At 37.3% G+C, this 19,413-nt stretch overlaps 1 protein-coding gene across 3 annotated transcripts in view; it reads right to left on the bottom strand.

The window, feature by feature from the left end:
• The window catches only part of zcchc2 (zinc finger, CCHC domain containing 2), a 39,499-nt gene extending 20,638 nt beyond the window's left edge, over positions 1 to 18,861 (bottom strand). Inside the window, exons 1-3 of one of the 3 annotated variants that reach the window (XR_010541894.2) lie at positions 18,054 to 18,861; positions 11,725 to 11,833; positions 11,563 to 11,633 (exon numbers count right to left, since the gene is read on the bottom strand). Coding sequence is in view for 2 of the 3 variants with exons in the window: in XM_065276698.2 (XP_065132770.1) it covers positions 11,563 to 11,633; positions 11,725 to 11,833; positions 18,054 to 18,629 (756 nt within the window). In the remaining variant the exon portion in view is untranslated. The remainder of the gene's footprint in view (positions 1 to 11,562; positions 11,634 to 11,724; positions 11,834 to 18,053) is intronic. The other 2 variants (XM_065276698.2, XM_065276699.2) reach the window with 2 other exon arrangements.
• Between the last annotated feature and the right edge of the window lie 552 nt (positions 18,862 to 19,413).

Consider the following 19,413-nt stretch of genomic DNA (forward strand, 5'->3'; position numbering starts at 1 on the left):
TTGGATCCGGACAGAATGGCGCAGCTTATGACACTAAAACACTTTAGTATTATGTGTCACTATCAGTAGCGAAACCGAAAACCCTGAAATAAATTATTATTATGTTGCTTCAGACAAGCACGTGCAGGTCGCGGTTTCTGTTTGCGTCATCACAACATTTCGGCCGTATTGTTTCTGTGATAAAAGTCTTTCGGCCATTTTCGGCCGAAAATTTTCGGTGGCCGAATATTCGGTGCATCTCTAGTTGAAAGAGTTTATGATCAAAAGACACGCGTGTGTGTGTGTGTGTGTGTGAGCAAAACACTTTAGTACTATGTGTCACTATCAGTGGCGGCCGGGACTTCTCTTCAGAGGGACGCGATTCACGTGAATTCATGCTGCAAACGCAAAGGGTTTATGATAAAAGACACATGCGTGTGTTTGTGCGTGCGATTCTACACGCCCGTTGAAAGGGTTTGTGTGTGTGTGTGTGTGTGTGTGTGTGTGTGCGTGCACGCTGCTATACGCGCATCGAAAGGGTTTACGATAAAAGACACGTGCGTGTATGTGTTTTTGTGCGTGGGTTTAAGATAAAAGACACCCGCCTGTGTGCCGAAAGGGTTTATGATAAAATGTGTGTGTGTAAGAAAGACACTGTGTCTTAAGACACTCACTTAACATTAAACTGATTACACATGAGATTAAATAAGTCTTGAAAGTTAGTTTGACTATGAAAAACGTATCCAATCATAGCAGTGGGTGTTTACTTCCAAGTCGTCAATGCAGCCCGCCCATTAAAACGGATCATTTCTCTAACCAGCCTCAAAACCAGGGTACAAAATGGCCTATTACTTATTGCTTTTGATGTTTTTGGATGTAAAAACCATGCAAACGTCATGAGTAGACCTCAGACAACAGTATAAAACAATAAAAACGACAGAGGAAGGGCACCTTTAAAAAACTTTAACTTTATTTTTCATAAAATCTAAGGGACATTCCACTTTTTTTGAAAATGTGCTCATTTTCCAGCTCCCCAAGAGTTAAACCTTTGAATCTTACTGTTTTGGAATCCATTCAGCTGATCTCCGGGTCTGGCGCTAGCACTTTTATTCATGAGATAGTGTGTTCTTATCCAATGAGAAGACGTTTAGCTTTTGTGTGTGTGTTAAACTCACCAGTTGCATGGTAAAGCTACGGGAGGCAAGGTGGACTTTGACGTTGTTCTGAGGTACCATGTCATGAGGACTTTTCATTATCTTCAAACACGCTATTATTTCAACTATAACAGTTTTACTTGACCTTTGTTAAAATGGCCTCATACACACTGCAAACTTTCGGGAGTGACAAACGCATTTAAATGCGAGAGTGAATCCCCTAAATGTTCGTTTCATGTCTGTACGGAACAAGACTCACTCCCAAAAATGTGATGATGATTGACACAGAGATAACCATAGCAAGATTCTGCCGTCTCGGGTGCTTATCAATCATAGCTTGACCAAAATAATGCCGTCTTTCGCAACTAAGCAACCATGAGCCGCGCATTCCGTAAAACGTAATGCCTGATCGGATTTAAATCGCTCATCTGTGCCTCGCGTCAAATCATATCATTGTTATTATGCGATCAATTAATCTGCTGTTCGCCCAGAGAAGATCTATTACTCAGAATATGAGAAGGAGGTGTGGGGTAAGTTCATGTCAAGTCACAGCTTCCAATGGTGACACCAGGGAGGGAGAACAGGAGATGTAATGCAACACAAACTGAACTACGAATGAGAAAAATCAGGTTCACGTGTTAAAAAGGGGGAAAGAAACGTGCAATAGTAAAAAGTATGTAGGCAGCTATTGTTCTCGTTATGAGTATATGAATATGAAGTAGTATGCTAGTATCCAATATATGATTATGCAGCTTGCTATGCAATTACAAATAGAGCTTTGATATAAATGTTTCTGTCTAACTCTCTTATGTATCATTAAATAGCCTACTACCATTCAAAAATTGTGGGGTCACTTAGACTCAGGCTATTTAATAATATTTTTCCACATATTACTAGAATAGTAAATTGATCAAAATTATGGCACTATGAAAGTTAATACTGTGACTGAAGAATTTGTTATTAAAGCAACACCAAAGAGTTTTTTCAACCTTAAAATAACGTTTCCAAAAAAGTTTCAGTGGTTCATCCACTCAAAACAGGGTGAATGGCACTTTCAGATTCGCTTTGCAGCCCTCTATCAGCCAAAACCGCACTAAAGAAGTTTCCAACCGTCGGTAAGTGGTCCTGCAGTTCGAGTGAAAACTACAAAAAATTGCTTTACGGCAGACCTACAATCCAATCAGAGCCAGCTATGCTGCAGTATTTACGACAGTGCTAATGAACAATTACGCTTCTAACCTGTAGGGGGAGCAAAGAGCAAAAACTCTTTAGTGTTGCTTTAAAATGATCCATTAGTTTTAGAGCCCTGCATTACAGCATTTATCACTGACTGAACCTTATTAATATTATAGGTGAGCCCTAAAGTCTGATTATTTGACAGTGAGTTTACATTTCATTTTGTATGAAGACTAAATACAAATAAAAAATTAAAATCAATTTATTTTTGCCATTTTTAATTTGTATTATAGTAAAATTATAGTTTATAGTTTTATAGGAGGAGGCTTCATAGACTTGGTAAATTAATTTGTTTAGAAGTTTGTATGTACAGACAATCATTTTGGGCATTCTTTGCAGTTTATCCCAAGGCTTATTTAACATTCATTCCACTATCGGATTTATACAGCATCGACTGATATTTAGAAGTATTCGGCGATAAAATTTTTGGCCATATCGTCCAGCCCTATGTTAGACTACAAGATTCTTCAAAGTTCTTAAAAGCCATATAAACACATGTTTAGTATAGGTTTTGTGGCTTTATATCAGTGACTTAAACATTTTGCGTTTTCAAAAGCCATGCATAAACATTCTCTCATACATTTGTTATGAACACAGTGTTGTGAGACTTTTGCCATTATTTGTGCCTCTTTACTGAAAAAAGCACAGATGTCAATGCAGGTCAAAACTTCCCCAGGGCTCCAAAACCTCAAAGATTGTTAATCACACGAGTGACGTGAAAAATAAGTAATCCAGTCAGTAATTTAGAGTGATTAACGCAAATATTTGCTTCGCTTTTAGTTTGCACACACCATTAGTGTATTCACTGCCCAACAGTGGCGGCCAGTTACTTTTTTTCCGAAGGGCGCAAATTCAAAATATTTGTTCAGTGTTATGTGTGTTGCACGTCATGTCAATATGTGTTTGATGTATCGTGTGAACCACGTTTCATGCTGCATGAAAGGGTTTATGATAAAGGAAACTTAACAATAAACTCTGATTACACATGAGATAAAGCGAGTATCAGGAAAATGTGAGCTTCTCTTTTATCATAAACCCCTTTAAAGCCTCTGCAGCAAGCTCATATTTTGACATGAAGCGTGATGCACATACGTTTACATGATGACGTGCTGAACACATATTTTGACATGATAAGCAAATAAAGGGTTAAATAAATGTTGTAATGAGCTTTGCATCGCGCACCCTCGAAAAAGAAGTCAACGACCACCACTTCTCCCCAACAATACCCTAATTTTAACCTAACACCTAACCTTATATCCCAAAATCAGTTTAGATGTCAACAAATCTCAGTTTACCAATGAATACAACGAAGAGTTTTAGTACATCTACATGAGTTAATCCAATATCCTGCTGAATGAATAACACTGTTTTATCGATTTTATTTAAAAAAAATTCTGACTCAACAGTTGACGTGTCTAAGTGTCAAAGTAAATCCAAATGATAAACAAAGTCACTTTATATGGCATTTTACAGAAGAGATTAAATTAATTCAGGAAGCTTGCGCTGTCTTGGTAGATTTACACATTACAGTCCAAAATAAATGGGAGCGGTTGTGAAAAGTCTGGCAGATATTCACTCGGAGTCGATAAGATGATTTTTTTTGTCATTGCAGCAATTCATCTGTCCCAGACAAAGAAAGTGTTGAAGTGTTTATCTGTATATCCAAAAGAGCTCTTTCAACACCCCGGCAGCCCATCACACAGGGTAAATATTTTAGCCTTAACAAGGGCTGGCATTTCGTTTCGCTTGCTTCTCCAGTGAATACTGATTTCCCAATCACTAAAGGGTTACACCAGCCAAACACAGGTGGTCAGGGGTCGGCGGTGACCCTGGGAAAGGGTGGGGAATTCGTCTGCCAGTAAAATATAGAGATTTCTCATTTGGATGCAACTCACACAGAAACTTTAACGTTAAGTCTTTAAGCTACACGGAGTGAATGTTTAAATCCAAGGGAGAAGAGAAAATGGTTTCTTATCTATCTGCATATGCTATTCAAAAGAAATAAAACGAATGATTTTCCTTTATGGCTGATATCATCAAGCGCTCCAATTCTCTAACCGCTCTATTTTAGAAAGACTTTCATAGCTAGATTTTGAATTGTGTTTCACTCAGATAATCACATTATAGTATTAAATTGGGTTGCAAACACAGTTTCAAAAGGACTGTTTCAAGTCTCGGTCAAGTCTGTTTTGTCTCGACTTAAACACAACTGGAGTTTTGTTTTTTGGCTTGGGGGAATGCCGACACATACTAAGACACTTAAAATCTAAAGTGATATTAAATGTGTTTGTTTTTAACCGCCCATCCAAATTTGTATGATTAAAACTGCAAAGTATGTAAAATAAGTGATGAAAGTCTGGGAAAAATAAGCAGCTTTCACTGCTCTCAAATGCTGGGGGCGTGTCTGCTGTCTGTGATGAAACCACACCCACTTGCGGGAAAGCTGCTGTCTCTTTGAACATTCAAATACCTCTACAACCTGAATGAATGATCGCGATTGTGTTAGAGGCGGTATCAGCGAGTACTAAAAATGATGTATATCAGACTCGTTCTGAAAAAAAGTGGTATCAGTGCATCACTAGTTTTCTGTAAAGCATATTTCCCTAATGTTTTATGTCTATAATGTTTCTTTTCAGTAAAGTATATTTTGTAAAGCTTCTTTCTGCTAAAACGTGTTTTCTGTAAAGCATTTCTCCGACTTTTTTATGTCTATAATTATTTTGATGAAGTATATTTTTATAAAGCTCATTTCTGCTTCAGCGTGTTTTCTGTAAAACATTTCTCAGATTTTTATGTCTATAATTATTTTGATAAAGTATTTAATATAAAGCTCATTTCTGCTTAAGCGTGTTTTCTGTAAAGCATTTCTCCGACTTTTTTATTTCTATAATTGTTTTGATGAAGTATATTTTTATAAAGCTCATTTCTGCTTAAGCGTGTTTTCTGTAAAGCATATTTCTCAGATTTTTTTTGTCTATAATTTTTTTTGATAAAGTGTATTTTTATAAAGCTTATTTCTGCTTAAGCGTGTTTCTGTAAAGCATATTTCTCAGATTTTTATGTCTATAATTTATTTGATAAAGTATTTAATATAAAGCTCATTTCTGCTTAAGCGTGTTTTCTGTAAAGCTTTTCTCCGACTTTTTTATTTCTATAATTGTTTTGATGAAGTATATTTTTATAAAGCTTATTTCTGCTTAAGCGTGTTTCTGTAAAGCATATTTCTCAGATTTTTATGTCTATAATTTATTTGATAAAGTATTTAATATAAAGCTCATTTCTGCTTAAGCGTGTTTTCTGTAAAGCATTTCTCCGACTTTTTTATGTCTATAATTATTTTGATAAAGTATTTAATATAAAGCTCATTTCTGCTTAAGCGTGTTTTCTATAAAGCATTTCTCAGATTTTTTATGTCTATAATTATTTGGATAAAGTATATTTTTATAAAGCTCATTTCTGCTTAAGCGTGTTTTCTGTAAAACATTTCTCAGATTTTTTATGTCTATAATTATTTTGATAAAGTATTTAATATAAAGCTCATTTCTGCTTAAGCGTGTTTTCTGTAAAGCATTTCTCCGACTTTTTTATGTCTATAATTATTTTGATAAAGTATTTAATATAAAGCTCATTTCTGCTTAAGCGTGCTTTCTGTAAAGCATTTCTCAGATTTTTATGTCTATAATTATTTTGATAAAGTATATTTTTATAAAGCTTATTTCTGCTTAAGCGTGTTTTCTGTAAAGCATATTTCTCAGATTTTTATGTCTATAATTTATTTGATCAAGTATATTTTTGTAAACATATTTCTCCAATTGCTTATGTCTCTAATGTCCTTTTCTTTTTTCATTTACCACTTTTTTAAATGTCAATAATATGTGTGTGTGTGTGAAAGTGTATTTTTGTAAAGCTTATTTCTGTTAAAACATGTTTTCTATAAAGCATATTTCTCAAATTTTTAATGTCTAATGTTTCTTTTTACTTTTTGATAAAGTATATTTTGTAAAGCTTATTTCTGCTAAACCTTGTTTCTGTGAAGAATATTTCTCAGATTTATTATATCTTTATTTTTATAATTATATTTTTGTAAACATATTTCTCCGATTGTTTATCTCTTTAATGCTTCTGTATATTTTTGTAAAGCTTATTTCGGCTAAAACGTGTTTTAGTAAAGCATTTCTCCGATTTTTATGCTATAATTTTTTTTGATAAAGTATATATTTGTAAAACTGATTTCTCCTTAACCGTTTTTTCCGTAAAGCATATTTCTCAGATTTATTATGTCTATGTTTTATTTTATAAGTATATTTTTTGTAAACATCTCTAATGCTTCTTTTTTCTATTCTTTTTTTGAAAAAGTGTATTTTTGTAAAGCTTTTTTCTGCAAAAATGTGTTTTCTGTAAAGCATATATCTCCGATTTTTCATGTCTATGATGATTCTTTTTCTACTTCCTTTTTTAAAGTATATTATGTGTAAAGCTTTTTACTGCAAAAATGTGTGTTTCTGTAAAACATATTTACCAATTTTGTCTAGTCTATGTTTTTTTGTGTGAGTTTATTTTTGTAAAACTTTTTTCTGCTAAAATGTGTTTTCTGTTAAATGTATTTTCCTAATTTCTTATAGAATTAATTGGCTTGTTTCTATGTTCCAGTTTTTTAAAGTGTATATCATTTCTGCCAAAATGTGCTTTCTCAAGCATATTTTCCAAATTGTTTTGTTTCTTTTCTGTCTTTTTTGTTAATCTTATTCCTGCTTAAATGTTTTTTTTTTGTAAATCTGCTTTGCAACAATACAAAACTGTGTTAAGCGCTATAGAAATAAAACTGAACTGAATTTTGCTTGGTACGTTAAAATGCATTTAAAAATAAATATTTATTTATCGTACAGTACAGTAAAGCACCTATTATGATAGTACTGTATTGCAAAATCTGTCTCTTAGAAAGATGTGATGCATTACGCAAAGGAAAAGAAATGCTTTTCTCTCTCTCCACCAGTTTTGGCACGAGTCCATACACTCGCTGTGAGCCGAGCCAAAGCCTCTTTACTGAGGCTGTCAACTCTGTATCAACAACCGGATGTTTACAGCTCAGGCTTCGCATGTTTCCTCACTGGTCCCAGAGAGACAGAAGTCTCGTGTACACAGCCGAGAGCCGAGCCCAGACCTCAGTGCACGTCTGGAGCCACGGAGGCAGGATCATTTAACACCATGAATAATGCAGTACGCAAATCTAAGCTTCTAGTAGGACATGCTTATTAACTGTAAATTAATTAACACCTCACTTTACACTAAATTTAACTAAAACCATACGTATACAAAGCAGGAACATACATTTTAGTTTTTTGGAAACATAGATTTTTGGCAGTTATTTTTACAGTCAATATAAACACTGGATTTTAACTATTAGAAAGTGACTGGATAGTGAAAAGTGGATTACGTTCACACTGCAGTGAAAATCCGTTTTTTTTTTACTTATATGTGATGTGATCTGGGAAAACCTGGCGAAATTTAAGATGTTTTAGGTTTTGATACAATATAAAAAAGCTGATTTTTTCTTTCATATCTTTTCTGAAACAAAAGTTATGACTATCTGAAGTCAGCTGATGCTATGATTTTCAGGAATGGAATTTTTAAGAGAGGCAATGAAAATAAAAGCACAACAGGCAAGAATTACAAGTAAAAGTCACTTTACTGTGGTTTAGTCACTGTACATGTTACAATATACATGTTTGGGCTAACTGTTACTTTTAGTGAAGCTTTAGGTTGTTTATCATGGGCATAGTCTATGAACTTTTGAAAGTACCTTCATTAGGACTCCTCCTCTTCAGAAACATCTCTATCATCTCATCCATCATCTTTGCATGTGAAATAGTCCATTATAACATAAATAGGGCACTGACATCACCAGGATTGAGCAGATTGACGCGATCATGTTTTTCATTGAAGAAAGCAGCTACTCGTTTAGACTTGTGCTCGGCGATCTTTTGATAACTTTGTATAAAATAATCTTTGCATGCCATACTCTACACAGGACTGGTGGGAGTTGTGCATTGAAACACCTTCCATCTACATGTTATGTGGTTTATTTAGATTTATACTACTAGACTGTTTTATCCACGGGTGTCGATTATTTTTTTCTGTAAAACGCACACCTGACCTGTCAAATGTCTTAAAATAACCACCAGAGCAATGTCAGTGTTAACCGTGGCAAGCGAAATAATTGACTCCGGTCCTTTGAATTATGTGAACCTTGGGTGTGCATTTTTTTATTGAATAATTCAGCAGCCCCGTCATCAGTTTATTTTACAGGTATATTGTCTTTGTAGTGTTAAAGAGAGGAAAAGCAATGAGAGCCTGTGACGCCCCCACACCGGTCCGGGCAGATTGCTTTAAAGACGCAGTATTTTCAGCTCGTCACTATGGGGTTGTTTCCCAGCTAGGGTTCAGATTAATCCAGGACTAGGCCTTAGTTATTTTAGGACATTTAAGTAGTTTTTACAAACAAACTTTACAAACAACAATACTGGTTTGCATCTTGAGACAAAACAATGGTACTGATATATGTTAAGATATGCCAGTACAAAGTGTTTTCAAATTTAGGCAGCTCTCTAACATGCATTTTAGTCTGCGACCAGGATATGTCCTGTCTGGGAAACCACCCAGAGATGATAGATAAGATGTTATAGAATAATAATTTAAAGGGGACATTTCACAAGATTTTTTTAAGATGTGAAATAAATCTTTGGTGTCCCCAGAGTACATATGTAAAGTTTTAGCTCAAAATATCATATAGATCATTTATTATAGCATGTTAAAATGACCACTTTGTAGGTGCAAGCAAAACTGTTCTGTTTTGGGGTGTGTCCTCTTAAATGCAAATGAGCTGATCTCTGCACTAAATGGCAGTGCTGTGGTTGGATAGTGCAGATTAAGGGGCGGTATTATCCCCTTCTGACATCACAAGGGGAGCTAAATTTCAATGACCTTTTTTTACACTCTTGCAGAGAATGGTTTACTAAAACTAAGTTAATGGGTTGATCTTTTTCACATTTTCTAGGTAGATAGAAGCACTGGGGACCCCAGCCTTTTTCCTCTTTGTCACCATCTCTGTTCGAAATCTGCAATTGCAGCTATTCCCGGAATAATTAACTTTACTTGGGTTGTACATCGGCACAAAACAGCGCGGATGAACACAATGTATTGAGGAGAATCTGTCAATCACCGCGTCCCTGTGGATACTGTCATCCTGGCTAACTTCATTATCAGATTTTTATTCCAATTTAAAGACTAAACACTGCGTATTTCAATGATAAACTTTATATACACACGTGAGTAAGATCTTAAGTTATGTCTGGACAGTGAGAAAAAGTAAAGAAGCGTTCATCTTAGTTTGATACTTTATTTATCTCAGTGGGAAACTTTACAGATCAATGGAAGATCGACTGGAGGAAGATGATAGTAGTCATTTATTTTCATTTATATTTGCTGTCATGTAATATTCTTAGTACACGTCACGTGAGTAAGTTACACGTGTCCGCGTATGTATTGTTTACAAACGAGGACGTGTTACTCACGCGGCGTGTATTTCTCTACATGTCGTGCGGTAGACACAGTATTACATTCGCTATTATGTTATCTTGATAGTAAGGATGCACTACAGTGCATCCTTACTATCAATGTTTTGGAGTAAAACATTTCGGGTAAGCCTACTACGAGTAATCACACTGTCGGGAACGTGTAACCTCCCCTTAACTGTGATACTTTCTAAATTATGAATCTTTCTTGACTATATTATTAATCAAACGTACACTTAAATTGATAAGAGCAAACGTTGGCGACCACAGGTTGCAACTAATTGCGGGCTGCAACAACACAAATTTACTGGTTCATTTGGCGGAACAAAGTATATAAAGTTGGAGGAGTTGGATCTAGATCCAACCCCGCCCCCTGGATGTTGTGTTCTGCAGTGAGAACAATATCGCGGAAATCCACCAGTACCACTGGAATTAAAATCATTATTAAAAGCTTACCGTTTTGAAATGAGCTAAGGCAAGCAGATAGTTTTGAACACTGGCATGTTACGTATTTTGTCAAAAAGAAATTTTTGGATATGTGTAAATTCAAATAAGTTCCGGACTGCAGCTTTATGATATGTCCCCTTTAATGAAAACAAATTGGACAAAAAATTGCCTTTTTCCTGAAAATGTTCCTGTGCGACATCCAATGAGCATTCCCAAAACCCATCACATATGTGACCCAGATCCGTCTCAAATCTTCCATGACAGTATGAACAGCACAAACAACATGGATTCTGATCTTTTCGGTTCGGATTTGAGCCACTTTGACCTTGTTCACACTGTGTGAATGGCAAAACACATGAAATTTGTTTTTACAAATCCATTTCAAGCTACATTCATATTTTGAATTTCTGTAAATATGTTTTGGATCTAAACATTGGGATCTTTTAACTTATTTCACACCAATATATTTAAATTGAATAATTTACTTTAAAGGATTCAAGTGTTACTGATTAAGTTAAACAAAAAAGGATTAATAATTCACCTTGCACACAGTGTTTTGACTGGAACGCACTGAAATACATCACTTCCACTCGATGAAATACATCACTACATGCAGTGTAGTCGCACAAGTTTATTTTTATGCATCCAAAGCTCGAAATGAATCAGATAATTACGCACCCACAGATGGTTGGCACCCCACGCAACTCTCTTTCTTTCTTTTTTTTGGCCATCATTTGTCATGTATAGGTAAAGTAACGCACTGATTTTAAATCAGACAAAGATGACCGGCGGGCCGGATAAAAATGATTGGAGGGCCGCACTTGGCCCACCAGCTGACTAGCCCTGTTCTAGATTGTCATAACGTCATTCTCTGTGCAAGCTACTCCCAAAAAGAATCAAATAAAAGGCTTTCCTTTTAGCTCTCCAATTCAATTTTATAATCCTGATGAATAAAATCAAATGAAATGCTAAATTTTTTCTAAGAATTGTGCCTCACTCAGTACCATCACATTATGGTTACTGGATCAGGACAGGATTTTATCCACTGGCGAGCAACTGGACCATAAAGCATGATCATTGCATACCAACTAAAGCCTTGAAGTTGAAAAATTAAAGAGCTTGGTGATGTCAGAGAAATATCCACTCCACAGTGTCAGAAATGTTTTAGAAGTTACCTCAAAAGTGTACTGCCTGCTGTCTCCTGCCACACAAATCTCCTTCAGAATGATCTTCTCAATGTGCACCACTGAAACATCAGTAGACAACGTTAGCTATAGCATGTTGTAACCGTGCCTGTTTTTTGCTCAAAGGATTTTCGGCATGTAGAGGTGAGATACCTTCTCTCTGTGACCTGCTGCTGAGGTGTGGATTCGGATCGCTGCACAGAGTCCAGTCCACTTCATTCTCCTGGTGTGGACAGAGGAACCCGGGACTGGAAAACTGAATCTGTGATGGTCAAAGATGATCAAATCATTAGACAGGTCAACCATCATTTTTAACATGCATTTGAACACTGTGTCCTAACAAAGTCATTTTACTGTCCTCAATAAAAAAAAATTGTTGTACAAAGCGATAAAATTACAGAGTAATGTAAAGTGGCATTTTGGACCCAAGGGCGATAGACTAAATATTTTAATGCAAGAGGTCAATGTCAGATGAAAGGTGTGTTCGAGATCATCCGGCGCTGCGCAGACCCATCGGCGAAGTTTGCTGCTTGCAGTCGAGGGAGGACCGGAAGATGGAGCCGTCAAGCCGGACACCTGCTGCTTGCCGTAGAGACAGAGCGCAGTTATGCTAATTTGAAAACCACGCCCACCGGGGGAGAACAATCCAAGCGTCTGCATTGAATTTTTATTGCAAGAGGCCACCTCCTTGTAATTTCTGGCTTATAACAAAAAGAAGAATAATGCCTAAAAGCTGCTGTGTGACAGGATGATCAGCTAACAAGCCAAAGAACCCAGAAATAAGTTTTTATAAGCTGTCGAGCCATAAAACTTAGCCTTAAAGGAGAAAAAGTGGATCGCCGATTACGTTTCCCCCTAGGGGGTGCAGTTCTACTAATATGAGTACTATGTAAAGTTGCCAGTTTCCACTTTTGTGTCTTTAAACGCTCGTTTTTTGGGGGTCGACAGCTTATAAAAACGTATTTACAGATAAAACTTAAAAACAGAATAATACTTAAAAGCTGCTGTGTGACAAGGTGTACAGCTAACAAGCCAAAAAACCCAGAAATAAGTTTAAGCTGGACAATTCCGCTTCCAACCTGTAGGGGGAGCAAAGAGCAAAAACTCTTTAGTGTTGCTTTAAACGCTCGTTTTGTGGGGTCGACAGCTTATAAAAACTTATTTCTGGGTTTTTTGGCTTGTTAGCTGTACATACTGTCACACAGCAGCTCTTAGGCATTATTCTATTTTCTTGTTATAAGCCAAAAATGACAAGGAGGCGGCCTCTCACAATACAAAGTCAATGAAGACGGATGGATTGTTTTCCCCCCGGTGGGCGTGGTTTTCAGGTTATGACGCGCTGCACTCTGTCTCTAGTGACGTGTGTGCCGTGATTCATTTTTTATCCTGAATGAAGTGAATTAGATGGTGAATTTGATTAAAAAAAAACTTTTAATAAAAAGTTGCAACCAGAAACATTTTATATCAAATATTTTAAATGCTGCTTATACTGTATGCCTAAAAATAACAGGAAACAAGCCTACATTATTAAAATACCAATAAAGTTTGGTATTTTCATTTTTATTTTATTACACGACACAATATAAAATATTTATGCATATTAACCTTTTTTTTTGTTATAAAAACATGAATTTATAATGTTTATTAGTGGAATGCCAATCGCTTTGCTCAGCGACGCATGAAGTCGAACACACCTAATAACTCGTCCATAGTATTCATCTGATTCAGCTGGCAGACAATGAGCTCCAGTGTTTTATTCCCATAACCCAATCCACCAGATGTTTACAGCTCAGACTTAATCGACAAAGTATCACCTGATGACACGAATCTCAAAACGGCCAATATATCTATTGATCGCTCAGTTTGTTGCTTGCTTATTTCGGTATGATATATTTCATCATGATGTTTATGGCCTGCTTTCACAGACAGGGATTAAGCCAGGACAAAGCCTTCGTTCAATTGGGACTAGGGGTGGCACGGTCCATGAAAAAAATCCGAACCGTTCGGTCCGCTTGTCTCGGTCCGGAGCGCGTGTGTACCGCACGGTTCAACGGTTCATGGCATGCGCAATGTAGTCTCATGCCCTGTATGTGACCTCAGATAGCGTGTTTCCCTTTCGCGCGAAAGAAGAGGTGACTGGTTTGGAGTATAAGTACTGCAGGTTATGTTACGTGTAGAAATGGCAAGTGGGAGAGAAAAGGAAGTCTGCCCGCAGTTGGAGGATGCGTCAGCGTCGTATAAGTTTGGTGTGTGGAAACATATTTTTATTTCATGTTACCTATGATGACAGCGGAAATAAAACAATAGATTGAACTGCAGTCTATGGGTTGAATGTGCTCAAACAGCCGCAGGAGATCGCCTTCTCTCCGACCATTTATCTAATCTGAGGTACTGTTTTACGTCTTTAGCGCTATTTTTAGCCTTTCATTGATAAAATTACAGCGGCTGATTTCCGCGTAGTTTCATTTTGCTAGCGTGTGAAAGTTGCGCGATCTTATTTCAGAAATTGCCCCTCAAAGTAATCAGGACAGAAGTGGTCAAAAGTGGACAAAAGAGACTTAAAGAGATTTTAATATTACAGGTGCAAAGGTTATGTTTCTCTCTCGTCCACATATACTCTCTGCAGTATTAAAGCAGCCTCTCAGTGATAAATCTAAGAGCTACACTGAAGTTGGCATTTTAATAAATGCAAGTTATCTATGTGTGCTAAAAATGCTCATAAAGTTCATGTAGATGGCAATACACATTCTCTTTTTTGCCAAATAAATTAAAAGCATGTTGAAATCATCAATGTCTTCCCTCTTGCTGTATCAAAATCTCATCTGGCTTTCCTCAGGGATGGTCCCAATAATCAAATTCAGTTTGTGCATGATTACATGATATAACTTTTTTTTAATACTGTATCCTAAATTATGGATAACTAATACATTAATAAGATAATACATTTCTGAAGTGTTAAAAATGTAAAGAAAAAATAACAACAAGAACCGTACTGAACCGAGAACCGTGACCATAGAACCGTGATACGAACCGAACCGAGGGTTTTGTGAACCGTGCCACCCCTAATTGGGACATAACTTTTATAAGTGTGCCTAAGAAAAACATTCCAAGTGTGCATTTTAAAAAACAAAATAATAGCACTGATATATTTTAAGATATGTCAGTGTACATTGTTTCCAGTGAAGACAGCTCAAACATGCATTAGTCCGGGATTACGCTTTAGCTTTGACTGTGAAACCGGGCCTATATGTTTTAAGTGGTGTCAAAAAAGAAAACAACGGTCAACAAACCGAACATTCAGCTAAGGAACAGTTGTTGGAAAATTTGCCGTACAGATGTGCATCAGATATCCAATCAGAGGATCGCAAACCGAAGCCATTACATTTAGCCATTCAAAACATACCAGGTCATTCATTAATTGAACTTTTACTCATTTTAAAAGCAATTCAGCATAAGATCTCATCTCAGGCCCTGTTAACACCTAAAATTAAGAGGCGTTTTGGTCGACAGGCACTGGTTACAAGTGGACGCGAGAGACGCATTACCGTTCACACCTGGTGTTTTAATCCACCTGTTTTGTCCACATTTGACTGCTGTTGTCCTGATTACTTTGAGGGATGGCCCATGTGCTTTTATTAAAACACACGAGTGGAAGAAATAACGGCTTTAAGTTGACATGTACTGAAAGATTAAATACACAGAGCTTTCGTTTTATGAATAAAAGCCTCAAAACTGTGCCGAACAGTGTCGGTTCGCGCTAGAAGTCAGGACCTGATGTAAAAACATTGTGCACTGGTAATAGGGATACACCGAATGTTCAGCAACTGAAATTATTTGGCCGAAAATAGCAAAAAAACATTTTCGGTGTTTGAAATGCGTCAGCAGTATGTAATAAAAACTTCCTAAAACCAGTAAAGTCTTACAATGACAAACACGCTTACATTAAACGAGAACTAAAATGTTTATTAACAATGAGCTTTTTGTTAGACCGCTTTGTTGGGCACTTTGGTCATGCTCCTGCCAATCTTGCCGCAGTCGCTCTCTTTGATCGTGCTTTACCGTAAATGCAGGCGCACGTTCACTGCAAGAAACAGGTTACTTGAATTTTGAGTGACCCGGTGTAAAAAGACCCTATAATGACTGCTGGAATGTGAAAATTATTTTATTGTTAAATAATGCAAAATAAATATAGTTAAAGGACATTCTAAAAATGTAACAATGGTGAGAAAATTGGCAAAATAATGAGAGAAAAAAAATAAAATATAGTTAATCGCACCCTGGCTGGCTTGCCGAGGTGGGCTGGATCACGGTTCAATTGGGCTCAGGCACGGAACGGGCAATGTGATCTCAAATCACGTCAGAGCACGTTTCAAAAGGAGAGACATAAATTGCGCGACCACTCACTTTCATCTGCCTTCGTAAAAACCTGCACGTAGCAGGGTTACATGAATGTCTGAGCTGCACACGTGACAGACCAAAGCAATATGATGGCATGTGAGAGGGCAGCGTGTCATCGTGCCCAAGCGACTCCGAATAAAAACACAGACTTAACATTACGATGGGCTCCAGTGTTTAGACAGCTCTTTACTTCCTGCTTTCTTCAAAACAATCGCATGCTAATGTACCGTTCACATCAGCCGCGGAAGAGGCAGCAGCGCGAGTGATTTACATGTTAAGTTAGGGTGACCATACGTGCCATTCTTCCAGGACGCTTCCTGGCCAGGATTTCGGGTGTGTCTTCGAGAAGTCATATTTGTCGACCGCATACGTCATAGAGGATTATTATTATTATTACAGAAAAGCAATTGTTACATTTTAAGGTAAGAATGAAACTACGATTTTATGTCTTATGTTTTTAACTGAATGGCGTATGCGGTCAACAAATAGGACTTCCGGAAGACGCACCGAAATGGTCACCCTAGTTAAGTCAATGCAAAGACGCGAATAGGCATTCTGCGGCACGTTCCGCGCGAATTGTGTTTTGCCGTGTGATCCGCGCAAGTTGAAAAATATGAACTTTCGTGGATACTTGCGCCGCGTTAACCAATCAGGAGCTTGTTCTAGTAGTGATGTGATTACAGGAAACAGGCGGAGACAGAAGAAGCCCCTCCCATGACGCGAATTTCTGCGTGAATGTCTCGAATGACTAGGCTTTCACAAGCGAATAAAGCGAGTATACTCAAAATGTTCAAGCATCCAACTACACGCGAATACGGCGTTTTTACCACCTCTCCCGCATCTGGTGTGATCGCACAGTAATGATTAAAGCACGCCGGGGCCAGAATCGATAAAAGTACAGAGTGCATGTGTCTGGGGGAGTAAGGAGGGGGGACAATCGCGCTGGGGCATGGTTTGGTTTGGATAGTGTAAGTGCGCCTTAAGCCAGGACTAGGCCTTAGTTTAAATAGGAAATATAACTGGTTTTAACAAACATGCCTTACTAAAACATCACTTGTGGGCATTTTAAGGCAAAACAAAGGGCACTGAAGTATTTTAAGAAATGTCCCTACAAGTTGTTTTCAGTTGGACTATTTATTTTATCTAGGACTAGTCTAATCACTGTCTGGGAAACAGCCCGTGTGTGTTATTTAGGAGACTTGATCCAGTTTAATGAGTGTGGACATCTCATAAACACTATAAATAAATAGTGTGCCCAATATCAGCACACGGCCTTATTCTACCTTTCCATCATATAAAAAATATAATAATGTTTATATGTGCCAAACACTGAATGTTCTCCTATTATAGATACAATTGAGCTATTGGTACGTGTCTAAATTTTAAGAGGCTTTAGTAAATACCTTGTTGGCTGGTATATTGGGTCAAATTTGTCACTGTATTTGAATGGAGTTTAAAGGTGACCATTTACATGTGTGCAAACACACTGACAGCTGTCAATCATTTACTATTAGCACATTGATCTTGTAGGTGGGAGATTTGTAGGCTTTCCCTAAAGGACATCAGATGGGATAAAAAAGTATCAATTTTTAAATCTGTTTATTGTGTACTGTTTTGGAAACACATACTGAAGTATGTGTGATGTCAATATGAATTGCATTGTCAAAACTGTACACTTTCAATTTTGATTATGGGTTGTTTCATTTCTTTAAAAGCACCTTTAGCCAATACATGACTCTACAGTGCCTTTAAGTTTCATTTGTTAAATGTACTGTGATTACCATACTCATGTACCACGATACTATTTTAATGGTACTCCAAGTGAATACCAAGTGTATATACCATGGTATAGATACAAAAACCACTGTATTACTATACTGTAGCTAAAGTACCATGATAATGAATGAGATCTCTTTTGAAAACCATTGTAGGATTGTAGTAATGTCAGTGACCTATATGTATGTATTTAATCCGAACAATACCATGGTACATGTACAACAACTCATTGTATTACCATAATGCCATGAAAACCGTGGTAAGATCGCGGTACTTTTGTGAGTGATGTTAAGTTTCATATTACACACCCATCCCTGGAGTCTTTCCAGCTGCGCTCGTAGCTCTTCCCGCTGATGAAAGCTGAACGCCGGGTGTAACGAGCCCATCGTGTAGAGCAGCCGCAGCTGGTCAACCGTATCCGGCTCCGGTAGAGCCCCGCACATCCCCGCGTTTATTCGGCTCAGCGTCCTGAATAATATCCCCGCACATTCTCTGCTCTTGGATCCGAGGAGGGACAAATAAACGAGCAGCTTGGACAGCACCACGGGGTCGCCCACGTCCACCAGCCCCTCTAGATCCGCGGGGAAGTTGGCCCGGGTCTCGAAGTCCCGCAGGAAGGTGAAGTCTTTTCGGGCCAGATCCTCAAGACAGGCGCCGAGGAAACGCAGCTCCAGCGGCTGACACATATGCAGTAGCCCGCAGAGCAGCTCGATGCGTCCGGCAGGGCTCAGCCGTAAGCCGAACCACTCGAACACAGTCTCCTTATCGAGCGGAGGCGCTCCGGTGCCGCCCTCGCGACAAGCCGAGCGATCGGTTCCGTTAACCAAACTCAAGTCGCATCGGTGATTTTCGCCTCCCGCCGTACGCAGCTTCATCTTCATCATTATCAGCTCTCAAATGAGATCGTCAATGATTGAAGTCCATTGGTGGCACTTTCCCACTGATGTTTTGGCATCAAAACGCGATGTTAATCCCGGTTCGGGTCAGAATTTCGCTAAAATTCGTCGGTTGTCTCGCGGTGTGGCTGCGGTCAGCTTGCCAGATTACTCGCCTGCCGTGCCTCCAGAATATTCTGTCAATCATACGTAACTCCGCCCCCTCGTCCGCTGAGGCCCCGGGTCCTAAATTCACCCTCGGTAAATATAAAATATCAAATAAATAAGTGAATAAATGCTGAAACATTTAATACGTGTAGAAACACATCAATAAATACATATTTAATTACATACATTTTAGTCACGAAAAAGGACATAATTAAGTAACTGTTTTTAATTGATTCCTACATTTAGTAAATTATTATTATTATTGCATTTTCAAATGTATTTATTAATATATGTTTTATATTTATATATGTGTGTATTTATATATTTTTTTATTTATTAATATATTTGTACATTTATTTATTTGACAATTTATTTATTTATTTATTTTTACATTTATTCATTAGTCATTTTTAATGATTCAAACCCCATATAAGCTAAATAAATATTTTGACAAAATAAACAAATATTCATACCATTAAATAAATGTATACAAATATCTGATGTTCACCATAGACTGTAAAAAATATGCACACACACTGGTTGGTATTTATAAACTTGAATACTAAAAACACTAAAAAAGTTTATAATTTACTGCTAGTTATAGAAAACAAAACCTCAAATGCAA

This window comes from Paramisgurnus dabryanus, chromosome 6 (assembly GCF_030506205.2).
Source record: "Paramisgurnus dabryanus chromosome 6, PD_genome_1.1, whole genome shotgun sequence".
Classification (NCBI taxonomy): Eukaryota; Metazoa; Chordata; class Actinopteri; order Cypriniformes; family Cobitidae; genus Paramisgurnus; species Paramisgurnus dabryanus.